Source organism: Canis lupus, chromosome 33 (genome assembly GCF_011100685.1).
Source record: "Canis lupus familiaris isolate Mischka breed German Shepherd chromosome 33, alternate assembly UU_Cfam_GSD_1.0, whole genome shotgun sequence".
NCBI classification, from domain to species: Eukaryota; Metazoa; Chordata; class Mammalia; order Carnivora; family Canidae; genus Canis; species Canis lupus.
The window spans coordinates 25933687-25960638 of NC_049254.1; the positions used below are offsets into that span (position 1 = coordinate 25933687).

Genomic DNA, 26952 nt, shown 5'->3' on the forward strand with positions numbered 1-26952 from the left:
GCTCTAATGAGCACCAATGCAATAGGCAGTGATTTGAACTTGTGTTGACTGTCACAGGTGCCTGGAGTCCTCTTCCCTTAGATTTCAAGACCACCGCCAACCCCCTTGATTATGTGTTCTCACTGGGCCACATCGTGGACAGTTCAGTTTTGCCAAGTGCATGTCACTGTTACTTGGTCCTACTCCCTCTTAGAAGAGAAACCCATTGACCAAATCAATTTAATTTCTCCCACCTCCCTCAAAGAACACCTCAAAGGAAACTCCTCTCATCTCTGTTACCAACCTACCTCCCCTTTCCCCCTTAATGTCAAAGACTCTCCACTGAAGTCTTGAATGATGAAGCTTTATTCAAAACCCACCCTAATATTCTCCCCAGGGCCGCATTTAACTTTGTATGAACTAAGAAACAGTATTTCCCACTAACCCTGCACTTCTTACTCACTACTACTTAATTTCTTGGCCAACCCTCAAGTAATTTTGTGACCCAGAATACATCCTACAAAAGCCCCGATAACTGATCCCATTTAAGGAGTTAGGTGGTACACATCTCTTCCACAAACTTCAGTATGTCCTCAGGGGTGAAAGTCTTTCTCTGAACTCTCCCAGCATGTCCTCCGGGGTTGTAAAAATTTCCAGCGGCAGTGCATACTGGGAAGAGCAAGTTTCTCATACCTGGGGTTTCCCCAATACTCCAAAAGTACATCCTCACCTTCCCATCTATGATTCATTTCCAGCATCTCATTCATGTACCTTAAATGGTCTCTGACCACCACAATCCCAAAACAACCATCATATTGGCCCAGTTCTCCTTCTGATCCCAGAAAGAGCTTAGCCAGGTCACTGAAAATAGAGGCTTTGGTTGACTGTGTCATCTTCAAACTGTTTTACATCCTTGGGCAAGCTGGCCATAGAAGCAGCATTCAAGAGGAAAGCTCTATAAGGGGAACTCTTTGAATTTCAGAGATCTTACTCAATGTGATACCCAGCATAATGAAAGGGGGATATCAAATTTGTTACCATTATCAGAAATCTTTTCACTAAAAAAAAAAAAAAAAAGAAATCTTTTCACTGTAGCAGGCCAAAGAATAAGGGGATAAGGAGGCAAAGGGTGAGGTTTTGGTGATGGTGTAGAAGTAATGGATCTTGTAACAGCTACAGTGAGGAGAATCAGTATTCAAGGTATAGGAAAGTTCACAGATGGCTAATGTGTTGTCTAAGTCTGCTGGCTTTTCCCGTTCTGGGGTTTAAATTCACAGAACCGCGGTATTAGAAAAATTCTTAGAACACTTAGTCTACCCCTTCATTAAACTGATAGGGAAAGTGAGCCTGTAGTGGCTGCAGTTTGCACAAGGCCCACATTTAGCTAGCAGTGGAGTGAAGACAAAAGTCCCATTCTCCAGATGCCAGTATGTATGCACATTCCAGGGTTTAACACCTAGTTCTTCAGCATCATTACTGATAAGATAGCATCTGGGTATTGTATAAAGAGAAATGGAGTTGGTTTTTTTTTCTTCTTCCTTCTTGTTTCTCCCTCCTGTATCTCTACCTTTTCTTTTTTAGGTGCTGCTTCCATGAAGAGTCAAGCATATTTCAACAAGACTGGAGAACTGCCATGCCATTTTACAAATTCTCAAAACATAAGCCTGGATGAGTTGGTAGTGTTTTGGCAGGACCAGGATAAGCTGGTTCTGTACGAGCTATACAGAGGCAAAGAGAACCCTCAAAATGTTCATCGCAAGTATAAGGGCCGCACAAGCTTTGACAAAGACAATTGGACCCTGAGACTCCATAATATTCAGATCAAGGACAAGGGCTTGTATCAATGTTTCGTTCATCATAAAGGGCCCAAAGGACTCGTTCCCATGCACCAGATGAATTCTGACCTATCAGTGCTTGGTATGTAGTCAATGGCACATTCAGATCCTTGACCTTCTCAGATGAGACTGCAAAGAGCAGAGATATCTGGGGGGAGGCGCGGGTCGAGGAGTGGGGGGTTGGGGATGGTGCGGGTAGAGAAGGCAGGAGACAGCCATTTTGGGGAAGTCTGTTTGAAAGGAATGCAGAGTTTGATGATAGGAAACTGAAAATCCTTCGTATTTGTTATGGTTTGCTTTTGAAGGATAAGAATCTGCTTTGGGGAAAAACTAGAGCTAACTGAACAAAGTTAAAGTAGCTAAGGGAAAACCATGGGTAATTGGGCCATTATTAAGTTCACATAACTATTCAGGCTTCAGATCTTTTTACATTCATTTTTTTCCTTTGGTCCAAGATTTCTCACCCACTAAGTCTTTGCCTAGAGCTCCTACCAAAGGTGACAGCTGATTAATTTGGGTTTTTCCTTCAGCCTCCTGGAGGTCACTTATGAGTGGTTTGCTGCCCAACCAAGAGCCCCGTAGACGGAACGGGAAATAACCCAGTGCACATAATCCTCAGACTGACAAATCAGCTCCTCTTTTTTTCCAGGCCTTGAAAAGCCTAAATACCACTACAGACTTTTTTTTATTAGAATGCAGTAAAATTAGTTATTTTTATTTTGATGCACAATTCTGTTAATTTAAAAATATGTATAGATTTATGTAACCACCACTATAAATAGGGCACAAAACATTTCCATCATCCTAAAAAAATTTCCTCACACTGTTGCTTTATAATGATACCTTCTCCGTACCCACAACCCCTGTTTTACATTCTACAGCCTTAATCTTTTTGAGAACACCACATAAATGTATGTAACCTTTAAGACTGGCTTCTTTTATTCAACATAATGCCTTTGGGATTTATCTCAGTTGTCCCATGTATCAAAAGCCTGTTCCTTGTTATTACTGAGGATCATTCTATTTTATCCACTCAACCCATGGAAAGACATTGGGATTTTTTTCAGTTTGGTGCTATTATAAATAGCTGCTGTAAACATGTACAAGTTTTTGGGTGAACATAAATTTTCATTTCCCTAAGGCAGATACCCAGGTGTGGGATTACCAGGTTCAGGTTAACTTTTGCTGAAACTGTAAAAGGCAGATCAACAATGATTCTGAAACCATGAAGTAAAGCAAAGGCAAAAGTAGAAATAGAATGAGGAGCCGTCCCTTTAAGCCTTTTGTGACTCAACATAGGCTGCAGGACTTTTGGAACATTTTAGCAAGTGATAAATAAGTGTTTTCAAGGTAGGGCCAGATACCACTGAGGAACATGGTATGTTTAGGTGGGACATGATCATTTTTTTATTTTAACAATTTTATGCTTGTTTTAATGTATTAGGAAAAGCAATAACTAACTTAGCCAACCTGTGATTTCACAGATATTGCTAAGGAGGCCAAAGTAGCACCCTGACAATCCACCTTCTACAGACCACATGAAGTATAAGCAGAGTACTTAGGTAGCATGTTGATACAGCAAAACTTAGAAAGATGACATGCAAATCACTTGTTTTAGAGGCAATAAAGTAAATTATAAATTAGTATGTAGAACCTGAAAACTACCCATCAACTATAGAAGAATAACAGGGGATTTGGCTAGCAGAAGGGGCCAGTGGTCCTTGACAGACATCAAAATCTGAATGCCAGACCAAGGCGAGAGCAGCTCTGGGTTTACCAAGCTCATACATTTTCCCTGAAAATGGCTGGGTTTGGCCTTCATCTTACAGTATATGATGAAGAAAGTTTGACAGTCATTCCCAAAACCAATATTCTGAACTTCTAAACCCCAAATAACCTCACCCTCCACAAACCTGCTTGGGTTTCTAGAAGATATGGCCCAGAGCATGCCAGCACAATGAACTCTGTTGGTATCAGTCCCTTTCTGCTTCCTTAGTCTGGCAAGTTGGAACATACCCCACGAGACAGCTGGGTTCTAAAGTCAGACCGCTTCTCCGTCCCAAGACTCCACTCCTCAGAACAATGGCCTCATTGTGAATCTTTGGTGACTCAACTTCAGCCCTCCTGTCACCCAGAGAGCACCCCCTCCTCCCTGATTTGGGTAAGCAGGAAGTAAGCATGGCCCAAGCTCCATTCTTGAAAAATAAATGTGGGGTCATTATATGGCTCTCACCATGGGCTGAGGCCCACAGTTTAGACACTGAGAGGCTCCCAAGTGCCCCCAGTAAGTTTCCAGATCAGAGCCAGATATTTACAGTTCTCTTTAGATACATTTAAATTTACACTGATTTCTTTTTTTTTTTTTTTTTTTGTATCTTTATTCTGCTTTCAGCTAACTTCAGTCAACCTGAAATAATGGTAACTTCTAATAGAACAGAAAATTCTGGCATCATAAATTTGACCTGCTCATCCATACAAGGTTACCCAGAACCCAAGGAGATGTATTTTTTGGTAAAAACCGAGAATTCAAGTACTAAGTATGATACTGTCATGAAGAAATCTCAAAATAATGTCACAGAACTCTACAACGTTTCTATCAGCTTGTCCTTCTCAGTCCCTGAAGCAAGCAATGTGAGCATCTTCTGTGTCCTGCAACTTGAGTCAATGAAGCTTCCCTCCCTACCTTATAATATAGGTAAAGCCGCTTCCCAAGACTATTTCTTTCGTCAGATATTACCCTAATGGTTGAGGAAGATCATTCAGTGTGCCCTGCTTACTAGGGAGCTTCAAACAGGGCCATTTTTGTGGTACTATTAGGAATGAACTAGATGGAGGGCTCCTCTCTTCATCTGAGTGCTATAGGGTCCTGGAGACTATGAACATAACGCTGCACTTGAGAAAGTATGCTCTTAGCCCTGAAACTGACCCAGTCTTTTGGACTACCTTTGGATAGAAGATTCACACACACACACACACACACACACACACCGTCGTCGTCATCATACATACATACATATATACATACAGTACATGCTCTAAGTACAGAACTTTTCTAGATGTTGTTGGCTTCAGGTGTGAAATCTAAAATGTATAAGACATGCTCTCTGCCCTCAAGGACTTTCCAATAGAATCAGAACTCCATGATGTACACACATGGAAAACTGGATTTTTAAAAAGACTGAATTGCAATCTAAACCACATCCCACGGAAATATGCAACTAAATTTAAAAACAGGAGTGACTGAAAATCAGTTTTATAGATATTTGGAGGTAGATAGGTTCCTTGAGGGCCAGGGAAGTCTTCCTAAAGGAAATGGGACCTTAAAACGCCATAAAAGATAACTGAACTTTAAAAGTATGGTTGAAGAGCTGACAGGTATCAGACTTGTGGTTTCCTGAACAGAAAGAAAAATTCTCAGACGCATCCAGGCTTAGAAGGTGAGAGGACCAAAATCAATTAACAGTATTTGATATGGGCACAGGTGTCAAGCAAAGACTAAGAAGCAGAAATTCTCGGGGCATGTTGACAGTGCGTAGTATAGGGTCCAGTCCAGCTGGAGGAAAGGGACAAAACTAAGCAGTGTCTGCTAATAGAAGCAGGACATTTTGAAGTCCTGGCTTTGCCCTGGAGGAAGGGCATCCATATTTGCAACCTCACTTTTGAAGAGCAATAATTGCAAGATTCTCTCCTGGAATAAAGGCATCCTGTACCCGCACGGCCACTATCACTGCTTCTTCTGATCCTGGCCCCTCTCTTCCCACACATCTGCCTTCTGCTAACCTTGGCCCCTTCTCCAATTCTGGCCGTTTGGTTTCTCTCTCCTAAGGCATCCATCCAACTCCTTGCTTCATCCCCTAACTTTGCTGCTTCCTTTCTCTTGGTGTCTCATTGTTCAAACATAACTTGGCCTATGGATGCATTCTTTTGGACAGCCCCTGGAGCCAATCCCTAGCAGTAAGCTTTACCAGCGTGTCAATCCCTTCTCTTGGTACTGATTTCCTTTTGCTAAGACATCTCTGCCTCTGAGAGCCCAGTAAGTAGGTAGGCCATACAGCCTGTCCTGGTTGCTCCTACTGAGAGGGCTTGGCCTAGTAGAAGCCTCTCTCAAGCTATCCCTGAGGTTCAGCACCTGTCTGGAGCCAGTAACACCAGTGACTTGCCTTGGGGCCTTCTGTCGTGGCTTCCTCTGCCATGGCTCCCACAGTCTATAATCTGGCCTTGCCATCCCTGCAGTTTCATCATGGCTCACCTTTCTGCTGTCTCTTAACTACTGCCCAAACCTTCCCAGCCACCACCATCTTCAGAAACATTTCAGCTCCAACTACCTCAGGAAGCCAGGGCCTTGGCTCTCTGTATCTTTGTTCTATGGCTTTACCAGAGATAGCATAGACCCTGAATCACGGAATATTTTTGGATGTCCAAAGGTAGCAGCAGTCTCCACGTTATCAAATATAATCCTCCTTTTACTAGGAATGCCAAACAGGCTCAGTTGGGACAAAATGGGGACAGATTCAAAAGGTGTTGAATACACCTGCAAATGCAGCAACTCCTTTTCTTAATATCCCAGGAATGGGGACATGTGTCCACAAATTGCAGCTAAACTAATAGGTCAGCTGGTACTCTTTTCCTGTAATTTGAGATTAACTATCAGAATTATTCCCATAAATGTCTATAAAATGGGCCACTCAGTTCTAAGCTTTCCCCCCAAAAAATCTGTTTTTCAACTTCCCGGAAACTTAGAAGTCCCCATGCAAGGAAGAAAGTCTTGACTTCCCAGGAGCTGATCCTAATCGTGATTCCTCCGGGCAAGAAGAGATAACAAAGATTTTCTAGTAGGTGGTACCTTGTGAAAGCCTTGCCTCTTCCACTGTGACCTCAGACAAACAAACAAGCAAAACTGGAATTAGAAGGCTGTGATATTTGTCCAAATGAGGTATGTCTGGAGCCTGATCTAGAGATGATAGTGGATGGAGAAATTATTACAGGGGAAACTTCAGGACCCCAGGCTGAGGTCATGGCCCAGGACATGGGCCGAGGAAACAGGGTGTTGCACAGATGACTACACATTCAAAGCTCCAGCATGGGTACCACACCCATAGGCAGAAAACAAGGGCCAGGTTGACTTTCTTCTTCTAGATCATGATCATTGTCATCCCAACCTCTGGGAAGGGAAGGCAGCTTAGTCCAGGCATTTGGCCAGAAGCACTGGTTTCATTCTAAGCTGTTAAGGCCCTAAGCCTGGGTCTTTCTATGGCCTCATATTGCAGATTTCAGGCTCCTCTGGCAGTAGAGCCCTGGGGAGATGCTGATTTGTAAATGAAGACAATAGTAATTATAAGCCTTTTATAATTAATTTTCCTGGCTGATTGGAAACTTATGGTCATTTCTAGATGCACATACGAAACCCACCCCTGATGGAGACCACATCCTCTGGATTGCGGCTCTGCTTGTAATGTTGGTCATTTTGTGTGGGATGGTGTTCTTTCTAACACTAAGGAAAAGGAAGAAGAAGCAGCCTGGCCCCTCTCATGAATGTGGTGAGTCAGTGCTTGTCCTCTCTGCAGATTGCCATTTCGCAGCTACCTCCTGTCAGCTGCCTTCTGAAGCTCATTGGCTGAACTCAGATTAGCAAAAAGTCAGGGAGTGGTTGGAGGAGAAGGTTTTCCCTCAAGAGTTTGGAGCCCATATAGATGGACTCAACATTGCTCTGGATTTCTAGGAGAGGCAACATTTCTAACCTAAGTTCTATAAACGTACTTCAGGTTTCCAGACAAAGCTGATTATTCCTTGCTTTAACTACCCCACTTCATGAGGTTACTGTGAAAATTCAATGAAGTAAAATTGTGACAAGACTTCTAAATGTTAATGACTGTGGACCTGGCAGTGTTCAAGTAGGGCAAGTAGGGAAGCTTGGTGGTGGGAGAGGAGGATTAGATGACCATAAGATTCACTTTCTCATCTTTAAAAGAAAGTCTAGGTTTCTCAGGAAAAAAAAAAAGTGGGATGAATTGTTCCCTATTGACTTTTTAAAAATAATATTAACTTTTATTGATTACCAAGTATTACATACCCATTACCAAATATGATAAAAAATTATCTATAGTTCTACTAGTAAGAGAGAAATGGTTATACAGACAATATTTTAGAGTATATCCTCCAGATTTTTCTGGAATATATGTTATTTTCCATAAGGAATAATATCATATGGACTGTTTTTCACAGTTTAGATAATATCACATATACTGTTTTCTAATTTATTTGTACTAAACATAGCGAGAAAAATTTCAGGGTCATTAAGTATCATCCTATAGCATTATTTTAAGAGGCTGTGAGATACTCCATTTTGTGGATACATCTTAATTTATTTAACTAACTCCACATTGTAGAACATTTTGCTTGTTACCGTTGTTTTGCTGTTGTAAACCGCACTGCACTGAGCAGCCTCCTCATTGGCTTTTGTAAAAATGGCACTGTGCTTAGTGAGGGACAAAGAGGTTCCTGATTTTATAATAATCTTATGCCTCTTTGTTCTTTGGGCTTGTTTGGGCAAAGTTGCAAGGTGAGTTTGGACTTTATCTCAGTAATGCCTGTAGTAGAAGTCTGGTTGGTGCTAATAATTAAGGTAACCTTCTTACTCACTTTGGTAAAAAACACCAGATGAGTAATGCTTCTGATCAGCATCTTTTTTTAAATGTTAGTGGACTACTTTTAGGATCCACTAGAAAATAGATGGATGACATTAGCAGTTACTCATTTCATCCTACTGTATTTTAAAAACAGGCAACTGGGGAGTGATTATCCAATTTCAATAAATGAATACAAGCCTATGGTAGAGTCATATTCAAACTGCCAAAGCATGGGGTGTGCTGATATAATAATAGATTTCTGTGATATAAAAGTGTAAAATTTAGAGCACAGGGCGAGATGTACAGATATATCATGTTTATCAAAGCTTTGACTTTTCAAGGTGAGAATTTTGAGTCTTTTAATCTCATTGCCATTTAGAATTAGCTAAATGTGCAGAAGCAGCCTTCAGCCTGGAAATAAGCTGTTTTCTAAATTTGCTTTCATACTGGGATGATTAGCTTATAAATGAAACAAAGAACAAGAGATGGAGAAAAAGGGAGTAAGAATGTTTCTTCCCCCAAGAGGCAATCAGAAAAATTCAGGGGACTAGATAAAAGAGTTAAAGAGGATACGTGTATACACATGGAAGAAGCTGAAAGGGAGTTCAAGAAGCTGTGTGTATGCATATGAAATGGTCATATTGAGCTATGAGGGGTAAAAGGGAATATAGTAAGAGAGTATAGCACATATATGACCTCCTCCCCCCAAGAATGTGATAAAGAATATTATTGCTAGGAAAGGTTTGGTAGACAGTCACCTGTGCTAGTGAGTTTGGTCAAAGAGAAGAGTCTTGATATCACTGGAGGAGGAAGATATACCAAGTAACTATGTCATGTAGACATGTTTGTAAATTTGGGTTCTGCAATTCAGCAGTGTCTGTACTTGCTTTGTGGAAACTTTTGGCATTGTCTATGTGATAGACTGAATAGTGCCCTCCGGTAAGATGTCCATCTCCTATTTACGGAACCTATGATAAATGATCTCACATGGCAAAAGGGACTTTGCATATGTACTTAAGGTACTGTCTTCAAAATGATGGGATTATCCTAGATTACCCTGATGGGCCCAATCTAATCACATGAGTCAGAGAACATTTCCCAGGCTGGGTTAGAGAGATAAAATGGAAGGAGAGATCCAAATCTTGAGACAGGGTTAACTCACCATCTCTAGCTTTGAAGATGGAGGAAGGGGCCATGAGACAAGGAATGTGAGGGGTCTCTAGAATCTGCAACTGGCCCTCAGCTGAGAGCCGGCTAGGAAATGGGGATCTCAGTCATACAACCACAAGGAACTAGATTCTGCTGACAAACAGACATGGAAGCAGTCATGACCCATCCACAGAGACACAAGCTTACTGACACCAATTGGAATGCCTCCAAACATGGATCTTCCTCCTAGTCCAATATTAATTAGTTTCTCAGCTTCAAACTAACTACCTTGGCATTGAAAGTCTTTTCCAGTGTGTGTTCGGTAATTATAGTTTTCCTATACCCCAACCATCCACATTTACTCTGTTAAGGCTGTTAAATGAATAAAAGGGAAATGCCACAGTTATTCTAACTGGTTTCTAATCTCTCTTCTCTTTCTTGATTTGTCAAATAGGGCAGATTAGGCATGAGAAATTGTAACCTTGAATTAACAGTCTTTTCCCAATCAGAAGTTACCCTATCAGCTTACCCATCAGGGAGAGAGACTAAAATAGCTCCTCCTGAAGTTGTACTTCCTCATTTAGGTCTTCTGTGACTGAAATCTGTATATAATAGAGCCCTAGCAACTAACAGTTTTTACAGTTTGTCGCCCTCCACCAAACCTGAGTGAGTCTCGGCTCTTTCAGGAATGATTTCTTAAAGGGCAAGTATCTTTTCTGAAATAAATAATTTTAACCACAATTTAGACAGAAATCTTCCCAGGATGTAAAAACTGAAAGTTGATGATATCATCACACCTGGCCTTCAAAATGCTAAATTTGTAATCAAATCCACAAGTTTAGAATCTGCCTTTTTATTGTCTGCTTTCATTTTAAAATAGAAACTTTTTTTTTTTTTAAATGGTGATGATTTTGTCATGGGGATGAAAGGACAACATAAATATTCTATGTTGGTCTACAGACATCTGAAATACTATATTCAGTTATAAATAAACATTTTTAAAAAAACTTTGAAAAAATAGAACCTAATCAGATTTATAAAGTGTCTAGAAGCTTAGTCAAATTAGTTCAAGTAACTGAGAATGCTTAGCCAGAAATGAAGTGCTGGGGAGGAGAAAAGTGTTCCCTTCAAATAGCTGAAGAGCTGCCATACGGTACAAAGATCGCATTTAACTGTGGCTCCAAAGGGCATCTCAATGCATGAAGATTATATGAGAAGATGTAAGGAAATAAGACTGAGTTTTGCAACAGTTAAGGCTCTTTAAAAATTATATAGAAGACATAAATTTCTTCCTCCTATGAAGGATTAACTGCTACAGGAATTTCCTTCCTACTGTAAACAACTAGAAATCAGATAAAAATATGAAACAACTGTTTTCAGACATTGGACAATAAGCTATAGAGAACTAGTCCCTGAAAGAAGGGAAAAGATGAGGTAAGCCCTATGATTGCCCCCAACTTACTGCCTGGAGTCAGTTTCCAAGTTGCTCTAAAAGTAGGGGAGCCCTGATACTAAAACTGGAAAAAGACATTACAAGAAAAGGACACTACACATATATTTTGTGAAAATAGATGGCAAAATCCTTTAAAAAATTACCAACTTGAGATCCCTGGGTGGCTCAGCGGTTTAGCGCCTGCCTTTGGCCCAGGGCGCGATCCTGGAGACCCGGGATCGAATCCCACGTCAGGCTTCCGGTGCATGGAGCCTGCTTCTCCCTCTGCCTATGTCTCTGCCTCTCTCTCTCTCTGTGTGACTATCATAAAAAAAAAAAAAAAAAAAATTACCAACTACCATTTAGCAATCTATTAAAAGTATGATACATCACGATCAAGTGGGGTTTATTCTGGGAATATGAGATAGGTTCAATATACAGAAATCAAGCAATAAAATTCACATTATTGACCATCCAAAGAGAAAAAACATGTAATCATGTCAGTGGATACAAAAAGGTATTTGGCAAAATTGATACTCATAATTTTAAAAAGAAAGAAAAATTCTCATAAAAATAGGAATATAGAGGAACTTCCTCAATCTGACAAAGGACATATACCAAAATCCTTCAGTAAGCATCATATTTAATGATAAAAGACAGACCGCTTTCCCCATAAGATCAGGAAAGAGGCAAGGCTATCACTCTCACTATATTTCTTCATCATTGTACTGAAGGTCCTAGCCAGGTTTCCAGTCTAGGAAAAAAAAATAAAATGCCTACATATTGGAAGGCAAGAAGTAAAATGTCTTTTTCTTCACAGATAACGTGACCGTGTTTGTAGAAAAGCCAAAGGCATCCATGAAAAGCTATTAGAACTAATTGCATGTAGCTAAGTCTCCAGATACAAGGTCAATACACAAAGTCAAAATCAGTTATTTTTCTATATACTCACAACAAACAATTTGGACACTGAAAAAAATTTAAATACCATTTATAGCAGCATCAAATAATATTAAAAGCTAGGGAGTAAGTTTTTAAAAACAAATATAAGACCTATATACTAAAAACTAAAAGACATGTCTACTGACAGAAGTTAAAGTAGACCTAAATAAATGGAGAAATAAGCTATGTTCATGGATCAGAAGAGTAGATAATAAGATATCACGTGGCACCTGGGTGGCTCAGTCAGTTAAGCGTCTGCCTTTGGCTCAGGTCATGATCTCGGGGTCCTGGGATGGAGCTCCATGTCAGGCTCCCTGCTAAGTGAGGAGTTCTTCTCCCTCTCCCTTTGCCCCTCCTCCCTGCTCCTGCTCGCACTCTCTCTCTCAAATAAATAAATAAAATCTTTTAAAAAAGAAGACATCAATTCAGCCCAAACTGATCTATGAATTCAATGACATACCAATTAAGAATCCTGTCAGGCTTTTCATTGTACATTAAAAAGCTAATTCTAAAAGTTATGTGGAAATGCAAAAGACATACAATTGCCAAACAATTCTGAAAACAAGATCAAACACAGATGACTTATACTACCTAATTTCAAGATTTACTGTATAGCTATAGTCATCAAGACAGTGTGATATTGGTGAAAGCACAGACATACCAATCAAAGGAACAAGATGGATAACCAAAAAGTAAACTCACATGGTCAACTGATTTGGACAAAGGAGCCAAGGTAATTCCATGCAGAAAAGGGTAGTCTTTTCAACAATGGTTTTGGGACAATTAGATATCCACATGGAAAAATATAAACCTCAACACACAAAAAATAACTTGAAATGGATGATAGACCTAAAAATAAGAGCTAAAATTAAAAGACTTAAAAAAAATTGGAGAAAATCTTTGTGATCTTAGGCTAGGCCGATCTTAGAGAGGACACAGTAAACACAAAGCATATCATAAAAAGTAAAAATTGATAAAGTGTACTTCATCAAAATGAGAAACCTTTGTCCTTCGACTTTGTTTTAAAAAATAAAATTCAAGCCACAGGCTGGGGGGAAATGTTTGCAAAATACATATCTCAAAAGGACACGTATCCATAACATACGATTATATATTACTACCCAGTAAAGAAGATAATCCATTTAACAAAAGGCTGGGAGCAAAAGACTTGAACACATACTTCATAGAAGAAAGTACACAAATGGCCAATAAGCACAGTCACACAGTCACAACATCATTAGTCATTAGGGAAATGCAAGTTAAAGCTATAATAAGATACATACCCACCAACATGACTAAAATTAAAAGGATTGGTAAATATCAAGTACTGGAGAAGTTGTGAACAACTGAAACTCTCATGCAGTGTCACACAACCCAGCAGTCTGAGATATTTGCCCATGAGAAATAAAAACATATGTCCTCACAAAGACACACACACAACTGTCTATAGCAGCTTTCTTCATAGTACTGAAAGCCGGGCATCCTAAATTTTCATCAGTTGGTGAATGGATAAACAAATGGAAATATGTTCATACAACAAAATACTGCTGACCTATAGAAAGGAACGGACTGCTAGTAATAAGCAACAACATGGATTTATTTCAAAAGCAGTATACTACCTCAATACTGTTCTCCAGAGGGCTTGTGTTCCCACCGACAGCGTAGGAGGGCTCCCCTTTCTCTGCATCCTCAACATCTGTCATTTCCTGTGTTGTTAATTTTCACCATTCTGACAGGTATGAGGTGGCATCTCATTGTGGTTTTGATTTGTATTTCCGTGATGTTGAGTGACGTTGAAAATTTCTTCACGTGTCTGTTGGCCATTTGCATATCTTTTTTGGGGAAATGTCTATTCATGTCCTCTACCCATTTCATGACTGGATTGTTTGTTGTTTTGGGTGTTGAGTTTGATAAGTTCTTTATAGATCTTGGCTACTAGTCCTTTGGAGATACCAGCCTAGAAGAGGACAGTCAATCAAAGTGATTTTCTTTGTAAATATCAAATCTAGAATTGCCTTAGGATATCAAATATCAAATATAAAATTAATAACTGTGTTTTCCTTTGAAGAATATAACAGGAAATTGTGCATTTTCTGAGCATTTCGTCTAAATTTGTAGTATAGTTGTATCATGTTTTGTGTTTCCAATAAGTTTTAAACTTATATAAATAATATAATATTTAGAATTTTCTAAAACAGTTCATTAAAGTATCTCTATGGTGAAAAAAAAAAAAAACAAAACAGTATGCTAGGAGAAAGATACCAGGCCCAAAAAGACCACATGACCACACATTTATGATTATTTAGAATTATAAAATTTTTTAAAAAGCAAAATTATTGTCACATCAACCAGATCAGTAGTTATCAGGGGATGGGATAGGAGAAAGATACTGACTGAAAAGGGGAAAGGGGGCGCTTTTGAGTCTTATATAAATGTTCTATACCTTGGCTATGGTGGTAGTTACATGAGTGTATACATTTGCTAAGCTCACCAAAATCTATACAGAAAATTATTGGATTTTATTGCACATTAAATTATGCTTCCATAAAGCTGATTTTTTAAAACATACACACATGTGTCCATCCCTGATCCAATGGCAGCAAAAATGGTGGTTCAAAACCACCAAGGGTGTTTTTTTATTCCCTAAAGTCTTCCATGGACACCCAGGTTAACAACTCTGCTACAAGGCTCTGTGTGGGGCAAAAGCACTATCAGAACAGTCAGCCTAAAGGAATTTAAACCCTAAATTGTGCCAGTGGTAAGCCCATACCAGTGACCACTCAGGCTATGGAAGGTCTAACCAGTTAGAGATTTCCCGCTCGGGCCCATCTATGCCACACTGTATCATGTTGGTAGTGCCGCTAACTCACCCATTTAGATTTCAACATCGTCAAGATTTCCTTTTCTTTCTCATTTTAAACCTTACTTTCAGAAAGAGATCGAAAACTTTTCAAATCACTAAATGATTGCTAAGACTGTGTTACCCCTCCCAGCAGTATTTTTATTTCAGTAAAGAATAGAGCTATAAGTGAAAAACCTATTTCCAACATTAGAAATTAAGATGCAGTGAATAAAGGAAGGCATTTGCTTTTTGGATGCAAAAAACTCCTCAGTCCCCCTGAAACTACATCAAGTAACCATCTATTCCACATATAAGGCCACAACGACTACTTTCTGAGTCCTAGGGCTTTGGATTCTCTTCAAACTTTCCCTCTTTTACTATCTATAGGCAATACATTTTCTGAAGTTGTTTTGCTCTCTTTCAGAAACCAACAAAGTGGAGAGAAAAGAAAGTGAGCAGACCAAGGAAAGGTGAGTCCTGACCTTACAACATTGCTGATAGAGGTATCATCTCCAAAGGATCTATAACTTAACCATCAGTTAAGTCTGAGGCATGCTGAGACCTCAGCAGACATGAACTAATGGAGAGGGAGACAAAAGTGAGACCAGTTAGGATCTGGAAGGAAATGTTCTAGTTATAAATGGGTGACAGGAGGTCCAATGCACAATGCTCAAGGGGTGTGGCAAGCTCAGTCAAGGTAAAGCAAAAAATTAATACCAAGGTGTGCATGGGTTGTGTATTACTCACCATGGTAACCTCAGCACCTATCATGGTGCCTGGACTAGTGGGAATCCTACAAGCGTGGAATGAATAGATAAGTGAGGAGTGACAATGTGTTTCTTTAGCTTCAGTGTCTTTGCACCTGCTATGCCCCCTTCTTGGAATCTTCTTCTGCCACTTTTTTGCCTCATTCTTCAGATCTTGGTTCAAGCTGAACTTCTAAAAAAAGAAAACAAAAACCAAAAAACCACCTTTCTTAAACTACATTATGTTAGCCTGTTATCGTGTCACTTGGATCCCTATGCTTTTTCTTCATAACACCAGGTAATACTTACATTTTTGTGTAATTACACTATTAAACTCTATGAACTATACCAAACTTTATAGAGGGTAGGGATCATGTCAGTTAAGCTTAACATTGCTGCCGGCACCTACCACAGTGCCTGGCGCATAGTACATGCTCAATAAATTTTTTCCTACTGTGAAGTTGTAGCAGCAGGTATTTTTTGATCCATAGAAAGTAGCCTTTTTATAACACTAACAATTTTCTGTTGTTATAATTTTCATGGCATCTACTGACTTAGGACTTATTCATAAAATGTACACTGTAGTGGTCTGATAAATATATAACCTGTTAAAAAAGAGTTTCAAGGCAACCCGCTGGCGCACTGGTTTAGGGCCGCCTTCGGCCCAGGGCCTGATCCTGGAGACCCAGGATCGAGTCCCACATTGGGCTCCCTGCATGGAGCCTGCTTCTCCTTCCGCCTGTGTCTCTGCCTCTTTCTCTCTCTCTCTGTGTCTCTCATGAATAAATAAATAAAATCTTTTTTTTTTTTTTAAAGAGTTTCATGGAAACATAAATGCTATTCATTGGGGGCTTAGCTTCTGTTACATTTGCTTTCAGTTGAGCAGTATTATAAGTTGTTTGGTTTTTATTTATTTTTTCATGTATTTGCTTACTTTCTAGATTCTTTACCTAATCAAATCCAATTAAGCAACCCTAAATATGTCAAGGGGAAATGTGTATATCCTCTCCTTTATATTCTCTTTTGTCCACACACTACAGGCTAGAGAAGACAAAATGTGGTGAGGTGTTTGGTTTTTTTTTTTTCAAGATTTTATTTATTTATCCATGAGACACACACACAGAGAGGAACAGACACAGGCAGAGGGAGAAGCAGGCTCCACGCAGGGAGCCTGACATGGGACCCAATCCCAGGTCTCCAGGATCCTACCCTGGGCTGAAGGCGGCGCTAAACCGCTGAGCCACCCAGGCTGCCCTTTTTTCTTTTTTCTTTTTTCAAGAGTTCAGGTTTTCAGTTGTTTTTACAGTTTATTCAAACTAAGAACAAAAACAGTTCATCCATTCTTTCACCCCTCCTACTCCTCCCCTCCTACTTCTGGCAACCACCAATCTCCTCTCTGTGTCTATGAGGTAGGGTTTTTTTTATTATTTATTTTTAGATTCCACATACAGGAGAGATCATATGGCATTTGTCTCTCTCTGACTTATTTCCCTTATAATGCTTTCAAGGTCCACCCATGCTGTTACAAATGGTGAAATCTCACGTATTTTTATGGCTGAATCATATTCCATTATATGTATATACCACAAATTTTTTATCTATTCATCTATCAATGGACACTTAGGTGGTTTCCATATCTTGGCTATTGTAATAAATAGGTGTGGCAAGAATGAATGTGTGCATGAAAGAATACATTAAGATTCCAGGTGATCAATCCTTTCACAACGTGGTAAAATCAGATTATCTGTACCTCCATCCTCCCTGAGGACCAGGGCTCTCAAGAATATCCAGGCTCTGGCCAGAGTCATGGGGTCAGGCAAACCTAAATCTAAAGCCTGGTCACAAAGATACAGTCATAACCCCAGGGTCAACAGCCCCAGAGTTCCCAGCATTTACCTGAATACACAAGCTGCTGTGAATGTAGGAATCCAGGATGTTGAGCCTGGGTGCTGAGACCTTGCCTGCCCTCTTAGACTCAGTTCAGATATGATCCAGAAGAGCCTGCAGAGAGAAGGCAGCAATCAACATATGGCAGGGGCAGGAAGAGACAACGATAAAGGGTAGTTAAGTGAAGGAAACAGCACATCTCCACCTCTCTCTTCAACGGTTTCTCCTTGTTGCCTATTGCAATGGCCCCTATATTCTCCTCTACCTCTGAAATCTAGAATTGTAAATCAATCTACAATCTAGATTTACAATCTAGATTGTAAATCACAATCTCACCCAATTACCCTTCTTTTTATTTTTCCAGAGTACGGTACCATGAAACGGAAAGATCTGATGAAGCCCAGTGTGTTAACATTTCGAAGACAGCTTCAGGCGACAACAGTACTACACAGTTTTAATTAAAGAGTAAAGTCCATCCATTGTTTATATGCCTTCCCTTTCAAATTTTGGCTTGCCTTTTTCTCGTCCATTAATATTATTATTGCCACTAATAATAAGAGGCTTTCCAGGGCTCCCTCTAAATGAGAGAGCCTCCCTATAATGCCAGTTCTGCTCCCTACACCAGGAGCAGATTTTAACTGCTTCTTTTCATCTCAGAGCACACTTGTGGGCCATGCTCACCTGACTGGCTCCTGGCTCAGGAATAATGTTTAAGACTAACACCTCCTGTTTCAGATTCAGCCTTCTTTTCTTAATTTTATACATTGTGTTTTATGTAGAACTCCCAATTACTGGACTAATGGCTTTTATCTATGCTTAATTCTAAGATAGTGCCTCATTCCATCTTGTATATTTGTGACTACCTCTGCAGTCTGGGTGGGAGTTTTGTATGTTATGGCTTTATAGTGTTGCTTTAATATTTTGAGACATAAAGAGATGTGTACTATAATAATGTAATTACTATGCCCTGAGAAAATTCTACCCACTGCTGAGGAGCTCTTGCTCCTCTGTGAGGGTCAGTACGAAAATGGTGGCTTGGTGTGCTGACAACAATGAGCAGACCAACTCAAAATTTGGAAGATTAGGAATGATGGAGATAGAACCAGCTCTGAGTCCTGGAGCCACTTCTATCTGGGCTGCTGCTAATCTGAGGAAGATCCACCTGCCTAACAAGCTATGGATAAGCCTTAGCAGGGAGCTCTTTGTGAAGCAGGAAAGCACTATGCACTGTGAACCCTACTTCTCTTCTTGAAAAAAATGGCTGAGATGATGGCTCAGGGCAACTGTTCAAGAGCCAACTGAGAGATCACAATACTTAAAAGAGAAAAAAGAAAAAAGAAAAAAAAAAAAAAAAGGAAAGCTCTTGACAGACCGAGTTGTGCATGGATGTCCTATCTGTCCAGTCCTCCAGCAAGCCCTGGGACAAGAAACGGGTGAACCGTCTGTCCAAAAAGATGTAAGACAGACAGCATCTTCCCTGGTAGTTGGTGAGAAGTTTGGATAATACTTAAGTTACTGTGATGTTTCATCTGGCTGGAGGCAGAGTTGGGGCGGGGAGAGCTATCACCTTGATAATGGGATAAATGGAAGGAGGTTTAGGACTCTTTCAATTTAGGACTGAAAGAGAAAGAGCTAGAGTGCAATTAGGAAGACCCACATGCAAGTCATCCAGTGGTGAGGGTGCTAGGAAGGGATCAGCTGGCTCAGAGCAGGGCTCACAGATTTGTGTCTGAGGACTATCTATATGGTCATTCTCAACCATAGGAAAACTGGGTACATCAGAGGACCATGCTAGCCCAGGAGAAATGAGTTAAGTGACCCTGGCTCTAAGACATCATCACTAATGGATGGAGCAGCCTCAGTCCAAACCAAGAGAGAGAACTTTGGGAGGCCCGATCCACAGAAATATTTCTTCTTATTCTACACAAAGAAACCTAGAAGATTGTAGACTGCTGTGCTAACCGGGCTTGCCTTGTAAGATTTCCATTTATGTGTTCTTCCCTGCCTCTGCGGTCATTGGGCTCTAAGCATCTTGTTGGTTCCTAACATGGTTTATACAGTGAGCTCTTAATAAATTCTTCTTAAATTGATTTAAAGGTCTCCATTTTCTGCTTCTACTTCAACAGTACTGCTCAACCCATGTTACTTCCTCTGTCTTCCTGATATACTTCCTCCCTCTTCATGTCTCCATGGAAGCCTCATTCTCCAGTCACCCTCGCTAGAAGCCTTTGACTTACCCCAAACCCCTGCTCTTCCCTTTTCCTTTAACTATTATATAAGAGAGGAGGGTCTCATATGATTTTAAATGTTTATTTCAGTTATGAGACATATAAAAGTCAAGCCAAGGAAGTTCTTTCTGAGGACAACTGGGAAATTTGGAGTTAGAAAAGGAATATTTGCTTTTCAGTTTGTGACTTTTTAAATTATGTGCTCATGTACACATTAAACAAAAGCCCAATGTTAAATATTCCTTAAAATACCTTGATTACAAAATAAATGCATATAACTGTATTGTATATTTTTAACTTGCTGAGAGTAAATCTTAAAAGTTCTCATCACAAGAAAAGTTTGGACCTAGGTGTGGTGATGGATGTTAGCAAAACTTACTGTGCTGATCGTTTCACAATATACACATGTATCAAATTATTATGTCCTTCACCTAAAATTAGTACAATGTTATATGCCAATTACACCTCAATTAAAAATAAATAAATGCATATATATGCACTAACATATATTGCTTTATGTAGTATATATATATAGATGCCATATATATGTATGTATACTACATATACATATATATACATATATATGTATATATGTGTGTGTGTGTATATATATATATATATATATATATATATATATGGCATCTGAGGAGACCCAGGGAAATTCTGAAAAAAGAAAACTCTAGGCTCTGTGAGGGCAACAGTGTGTCTAATTTCTTCACCAAGGAAGCCTGGACACCCAAGAGTACCTCAAAGCTATTTGTTCAAAGACTGAATGAAACTTTAACATGCCCTCTGGTGAAAATATTCCCCCTTTATATATTAAATTCTCTAGATTTTCTATGTTCCAAATCTGGGGAAAGAAAAGCCAAGGAGCATCTGGGTGGCTCCGTGGGTTGAGCATCCAACTCTTGGTTTCCACTCAGGTCATGATCTCAGAGTCATGGGATCAAGCCCCATGTTGGGCTCCACACTCCTCGAGGAGTCTGCCTGAGATTCTCTCCCTCTCCCTCTGCCCTTCCCACTCGTGCTCTCTTTCTCTCTCTCAAATAAATAAATATTTTAAAAAATAGAAAAGAAAAGCCAAAAGGCTCTCAAAAGAGGTCATGAAGTATACTAACAATACTAGTTAACAATCCTGGTACTTACCTTGTACCAGGGACTCTTCTAAACTGTTAAACTCATTATTCCATTATTCTCCACAATGACCCTGTGATGTAGGTATTGGGATATCATGACCATTTTGTTGATGAGGAAACCTAGACATGGACAGGTCAAAGCAATTAACCCAAGGTCACTAACTTAGTAAGTGACAGAGCTGGAGAAAATTTTGCAAAGCATCATTCTTTCTACCCCTTTGTTTTCCAGCCATAGAAGGGACAACATTTTAGCCAGGTTGCAGGTTGAGTGCCTGTATTACATCCTACACTCCCTCAGCCCTCTGAGGTGGTGCCTGCAGAGAATGCATCACTGAGTTTTCCAGAAGCCATTCTATCATCTCATAAGTCCAGAAGCTGTGGATGATAAGGCACATGATATGACCCACGGAAATGAGTTTTTGGTCAGAGGGAAAGTGAACTACAACTACTGCCTCCAACTCCTCCCCCTCCATCCCTACCACTTATTCTTTTGCAATCAACCTTCCTTCCTCTGCCATTCTGAAGCCAGTTTCATCCACTCAGTGTTCTCAAATTTGGTAACCTGAGCTAGAAAGCAAAGACTCATCTCTGACTGCTGTCCTCCTACCTTCAGTACCCACTGTCATCCCACCTTCCTGCCACATTTAATTATCACAAGACCAAGCAAAAATTCTTCTGACTTCAGCAACCACTCTTTCTCTTCTCATTCAGATCCTTATTTCCTCAATCCAAGAGTGTGACCATCACTACCCAACTGATCCCAGTCTACTGTCTCTTTTAACCTGCATTCTGTCCAAAACATCAAAAGGAACAAAGAGATAAATAGTGAAAAAAGGATTTCCTCACATTCCTTTTCCCTAGCCTCATGGAGGCAACTATGATCTTCAGATTCTTATGTATCTTTCCATAGACATACTACGCCTGTGTGTGTGTACATATACATATGTAAAAATAATGTACATAAATATACACATACACACAAATGTGTGTGTACATATTTTCCCCTTATTCAGGTAGATTTGGTTGTATTCTACACCCGAGCAACTAAACAGCCTAAACATAAGACTGCTAAGATGATTAAGAAAGACATCAGCCTTCCATATAATCCTTCATATTAAAAACAAGTGAGATTCCATTGGCTTTCACCATGCCTGCCTGTTCACTCCATAAGAAAAAATATTGAGAGATATAGAATCCTGCACTATCCTTAAACACAGTTTATTTTTATTTTATTTTTTTTAAAGATTTTATTTATTTATTCATGACACACACACACAGAGAAAGAGAGAGAGAGAAAGGCAGAGACACAGGCAGAGGAAGAAGCAGGCCCCATGCAGGGAGCCCGACGTGGGACTCAATCCCAGGTTTCCAAGATCACATCCCAGGCTGAAGGCAGGAGCTAAACTGCTGAGCCACCCAGGGATCCCCAGTTTGTTTTTTTTTAATAGAGGAGGTTTGCAAACAAGGGGATTGGGTGTGGGGGAAGGGGCAGAGGAAGAGAGAGAATCTCAAGTAAGCTCCACACTAAGCACAGGAGCCCAAATGGGGCTCAATTTCATGACCCTGAGATCGTGACCTGAGCTGAAACCAAGAGTCAGATGCTTAATCAACTGCAACAACAGTCACCCTGAACTGGATCTCCCATTTCCTGTGTATCGTTTTTGTCTTTCTTGATTTACTCCCTCATTTTGCTGTTACATATATATCAGTAGCTTTCTGAGGAAGGATATATGGGAAATTAATGAGATATTGTGTATCTGAAATGTCTTTATCCTACTCTCTCAATTAATCATTTGGCTTAATATGGAATTTTGGATTAAAAATTATTTCCATTGTCTCTAATTTCAGTATTGTTCCTGAGAAAGCTATAGAAATTCTGACTCCAAATCTTTTTATGTGGAAGCATTTAAGATCTTCTATGTCCAGTGTTCTTAAATTCTGTAATGAAACACAGGTTCATGTACTGTGATTTACACTAAGATGGCCTTTTGTGTCTGAAAATGCATGTCCTTCACTCTAGGGAAATTTTCCTGAACTATTTCATTGATTGTTTTTTCCCCTCAATTTCACTCATCTCTCATTCTAGGATATGGATTCCTGTGTTGGATCTCGTAGACTGATCTCATTTTCTTATCTTTCTCTCCTCTTTCCCATCTTTTTGCCTTTTTTCTATATCTTAAAGATTTCCTGAAGTTTATCTTTCAGACTTTCTGTTGTATTCTGCTATATATTTTAATTTTTCAAGTGCTCTTTTTTGTTCTCTGAATGTTTCTTTCTGCAAGGAGTCTGTTCTTCATTGTTGCAATATCATCTCTTGACTCTCTGAAGATGTTGATAGATTGTTTAAGTCTTATTTTCCCTCCCTTATCTCTATGTCTTTCAAGATGTTTCTTTCTGTTTGTTTCCTTTGGTCTATATTATCCGTGTTGGAGGATTCCTCAGATGTCTGATGAAACTTGATTATCTGTTCATGATTAAGAGTAAGAAATTAAAAATTAGTTTTGAGGACCCAAGTCTTTGGATGAGCTTGTTAATCTTAGCATTACAGTAAAGGGATCTAGGTGGGCCTTTGGTAGCAAACCGTATTTAGATCTTTCTTCTTCTGCTGGTAGTTTTCTAGTATCTTGCTTGGAAGGGGAAAGTCTGGCAATCAGCACTTTAGGAGCCAAGTGAGAGAAAAGAGATCTGTGTGTGTGTGTGCATGTGTGTGTACGTATGTGCGTGTACATGTGATAGTGGTGGGGTCTCTGCAGGCTTTATTCAGTATGAATAAATGTACTTAATCTATATGTTTTCAATATGGCAACTGCATCTTCGAATGTGTGAGAGGTTTCCCAACTGAAACATTTTCTGCTTTACCCTCTCCAGAGAACAGACCCTAGACTTTTGCCAGGGTGGGAGAGGGAAGTTGCCCAGTAGTGTGGAGTGGGAAAGAAGAGCTCAGCTCTAACTTACTATCAAACAACTTTTACCCAGTCTTCCTTATTTGGGTCCTTATTTTTTCCCCCAACCTTCACCCTCAATTGGTTCTCAGGCCTGCCAGTTCCTGAGGCTTTTGATGATTCTGGAGTATAAACTGGATTGTTTTTTGGGTTTCTGCACCAACAGGTAAGACGTGGCTATCCTGCCTTGAGTTACCACGTATCCATCTACTCTTCAGATCCCAAACTGCAGTCTCCTTTCTTATTCTTGTGCTGTTACATTTTTCCATTTAAACTAAAAAATAATTTTTCTTTAGTTTTAGTGGAATCTCAGAAGGTAATGTAATTAAATATGTGTATTAAATTAAATTAATTAAATTAATTAAATAATTAAATAAGTATATGTATATGTATATGTAGATTAATACCATTGTACTTAGAACTTCACTATTCTAGGACTCTACCACTGAGTGCCTTCAGTCTAACATCCAAAGTCATTAACAATGTGACTTTGAAACTAACGCAACTGTTTACCAATCTTATTTTTCCCTCTTCTCATCATATCAGAAAATCATAATACTGCCACATTTAGCTACTAAAATAATTTCTGAAATATAACCTGTATTATCCAGTTTGCTTCCATTTATGCTATTGTATATCTCTGCAATATTTCTCCCCATATTTCTCTGTTTACTGAACCCTTGTTTATCAGTAAAGCGTGGCTCAAATACCACTACCTCTGTTGGGCCACATACCTAACCACTCCCCAGGCTGTGTAGTGACACCATATATTTGGATCACAGAATACCCCTTCCAGCAATAATTCATTCCTAATCTAAAACTTTCCTTCCCAAAAAAATAAAATAAAATAAAATAAAATAAATAAATAAATAAATAAAATAAAAAATAAAATAAAATAAAACTTTCCTTCCCTACCAACCATCATGATTCTGGCCATTGGCCAACATACAGAGGAGCTCCAGGTTTCACAGGGAAACTTCAAGCCACTAAATAAGCCAGTGTTATTTTGTGATACAGCACCTTAGTCCTAAACCACTTGGTCTACGGTAGTTTCATTCTCTACATGCCAACTTCTCCCAACTGTCCTAGCTTTGCCAGTTGCCTCCTGTCCTAATCAATTGCCTCCTGTCCTTCCATACCACTCAGACCTGACAATCATCTCCTTCCCCAAGGTTAAAACCTTAGTTTCCCACCTTAAGTATGGCTTGGATCCACTCCCTAAAAAAGCTGCCTCTGGCCACCCAAGATAATCATCCCTTGACCCATCTCAGCCTTCTGAGACCATTATTTCAGAGCAGTCACACCAGACCAGGTCTTCCCAGCCAACAGGAAGCAGGATTACAGTCACATGGGCCTACACAGGAGGTAAAGGTGTGCCCTATATCTACTCCTTAATTTTAGTAGACATCCTCATTAACTTAAGTAAAACCTCTCATTTCATGGAATCATAGGGCTTAAAAGAACTCAAACAGTCCTCAGCCCTCATGGGAGGTAGAAGCTGGATACCACAGGAATTGAGAAGCAGGATCTGGAGAGATGTAGAAACAGAAAATGAAGACTCGTTCAGAGATGGGTAGGCAAAGTTAAAGTAGCATAAAAAAGGAAAACTGTTTAAAGGAACATTTCTGAACCTTGCTATGCTTTAAGTTTGCCAGCACGTAACAAAACATTTCTAATTATGTGAGCAATTATTTTTGTTGGTTCCTTATATATTTGCTAAGAAAATATTTATCTGCAAACAGTGTGTTCACAAGCATTAAGGATAAAAGGCAGAGATAATGAATGAAACAGAAAAAAGATCAGAATCAGTAGTTTTCACATCTTATGAAAAAGCACATAAAATTTCCCACTTCTGCAATTATTTCCTATTAACCTATACTTTTGATTACAGCAATTAATAAATTATCTTTAATGAATGAAGAATGGGGAATACATCTTAGTTTTTTAGGGCTCTACACCTGTAAAGTATAAATCAGAATCACAGAGTTGAGGGAAATATAGATGCTGTGTCTTGGGTCAAGGCTGTCTACTAATGATGTTTTTAGAAAAAAAATAAGTACCCGTGCCTTCTTCATCCTGGCACCATTTGCACTGTTCCCTATTTGCATATACACAAGAACAGTATAGTGTTTTTTATAAACAAGTGCAACATGACAAAGATTAGAGTGCTCATTACTTTTAAATGTTTTATTGTGAAAAGAAGCCCTTAAAAATATATGTGAAGTTATTTCAGAAAGTAGCTCTCCACCTTGGCAGGAGTGCCAGCTTACTCCTATCCATTGCATGAGGCAAAGTGGCTTCTTTTCCCATGATCTGATTTTATAGCACTGTTCCTGAGATGACACACTGTGAACTCATAAGTTTCCAAAATATAGAGAGTATAAAGTAATAAGTCACTAAAGTGTCTTAACAGTCTATTAGGCATAGAAGAAATATAGAAAGCATCCAGTGGAGCCCTTCCCCTCTTGCCAGAGCAGAGAAGTGAGGGAGTAACCAAACAAAGAAAGCCAGCACCAGAACTCCTGATCTTTCAGGAGTTCCTGATCTTCAGGTCAGTGCTTTCCACCTTGTAGTGTCCTCTATGCTTTCTGTTAGCTGGAAACGCTGGAGAATGGGTGTCGACAGATTATAATGCAGCAAGAGCATGGACTTTGGGGTCAGATAGACCTGGCACTGCTATAGTTGGCATGTGACCTTGAGCAACTTACTCTCTCTGATTCTAGGTTTTCTTATATGTAAAATAGAGTTAATAATACCTACCTACTTCATAATATCAAGTGCAATCCAAAAGATGAGGATTATGCATTTGAGAGGAGAGAGAAAGAGAAAGAGGAGGAGGAGGGGACGGGAGGAGATCCAGCAAACAAGCAATTGTGTAGCTTGTGGCAGTAGGATGGGTTGGGGGATGGTAAGTGAGCATTAATAGTCGCAGGATGGGAACAGGAAGCCATCATGGAGTAACAGTGATGCGTGTGGATTCTTTCATATAACACTCAGCCCAGAAGTCCCTCCACACCCTGCTGAAAGCCAGAAATGCTCCTATAATTCCTCCTACAACAGCTTCACTTAAAGAAGTCCCTCTCTCAGCATCTCAACCCAGGGACTGATATGACCCATTCAATCACCTTACATGCATGGGACCTTTCTATACTTACTACTGAAGCCAAAGTCATCTTTTTAAGGCCTTTATCTTTGTCAAGATTTTTTT

General features: G+C 39.5%; 1 protein-coding gene and 1 long non-coding RNA gene across 5 annotated transcripts in view; one reads left to right on the forward strand and one right to left on the reverse strand.

The window, feature by feature from the left end:
* CD86 (CD86 molecule) overlaps nucleotides 1-18792 on the forward strand; it is a 62181-nt gene extending 43389 nt beyond the window's left edge. Inside the window, exons 3-7 of the mRNA NM_001003146.2 lie at nucleotides 1561-1896; nucleotides 4207-4509; nucleotides 7205-7351; nucleotides 15230-15275; nucleotides 17803-18792. Of these exons, the coding sequence (NP_001003146.1) occupies nucleotides 1561-1896; nucleotides 4207-4509; nucleotides 7205-7351; nucleotides 15230-15275; nucleotides 17803-17896 (926 nt within the window). The 3' untranslated portion in view covers nucleotides 17897-18792. The remainder of the gene's footprint in view (nucleotides 1-1560; nucleotides 1897-4206; nucleotides 4510-7204; nucleotides 7352-15229; nucleotides 15276-17802) is intronic.
* The window catches only part of LOC102153132, a 56280-nt gene that overhangs the window by 14704 nt on the left and 14624 nt on the right, over nucleotides 1-26952 (reverse strand). For 2 of the 4 annotated variants that reach the window (XR_005383393.1, XR_005383390.1), the window contains exon 1: nucleotides 3728-3864. This is a non-coding gene — a long non-coding RNA (uncharacterized LOC102153132). Of the gene's footprint in view, nucleotides 1-3727; nucleotides 3865-13582; nucleotides 13921-15552; nucleotides 15745-17447; nucleotides 17553-26952 lie in introns of those variants that run through there. The other 2 variants (XR_005383391.1, XR_005383392.1) reach the window with 2 other exon arrangements.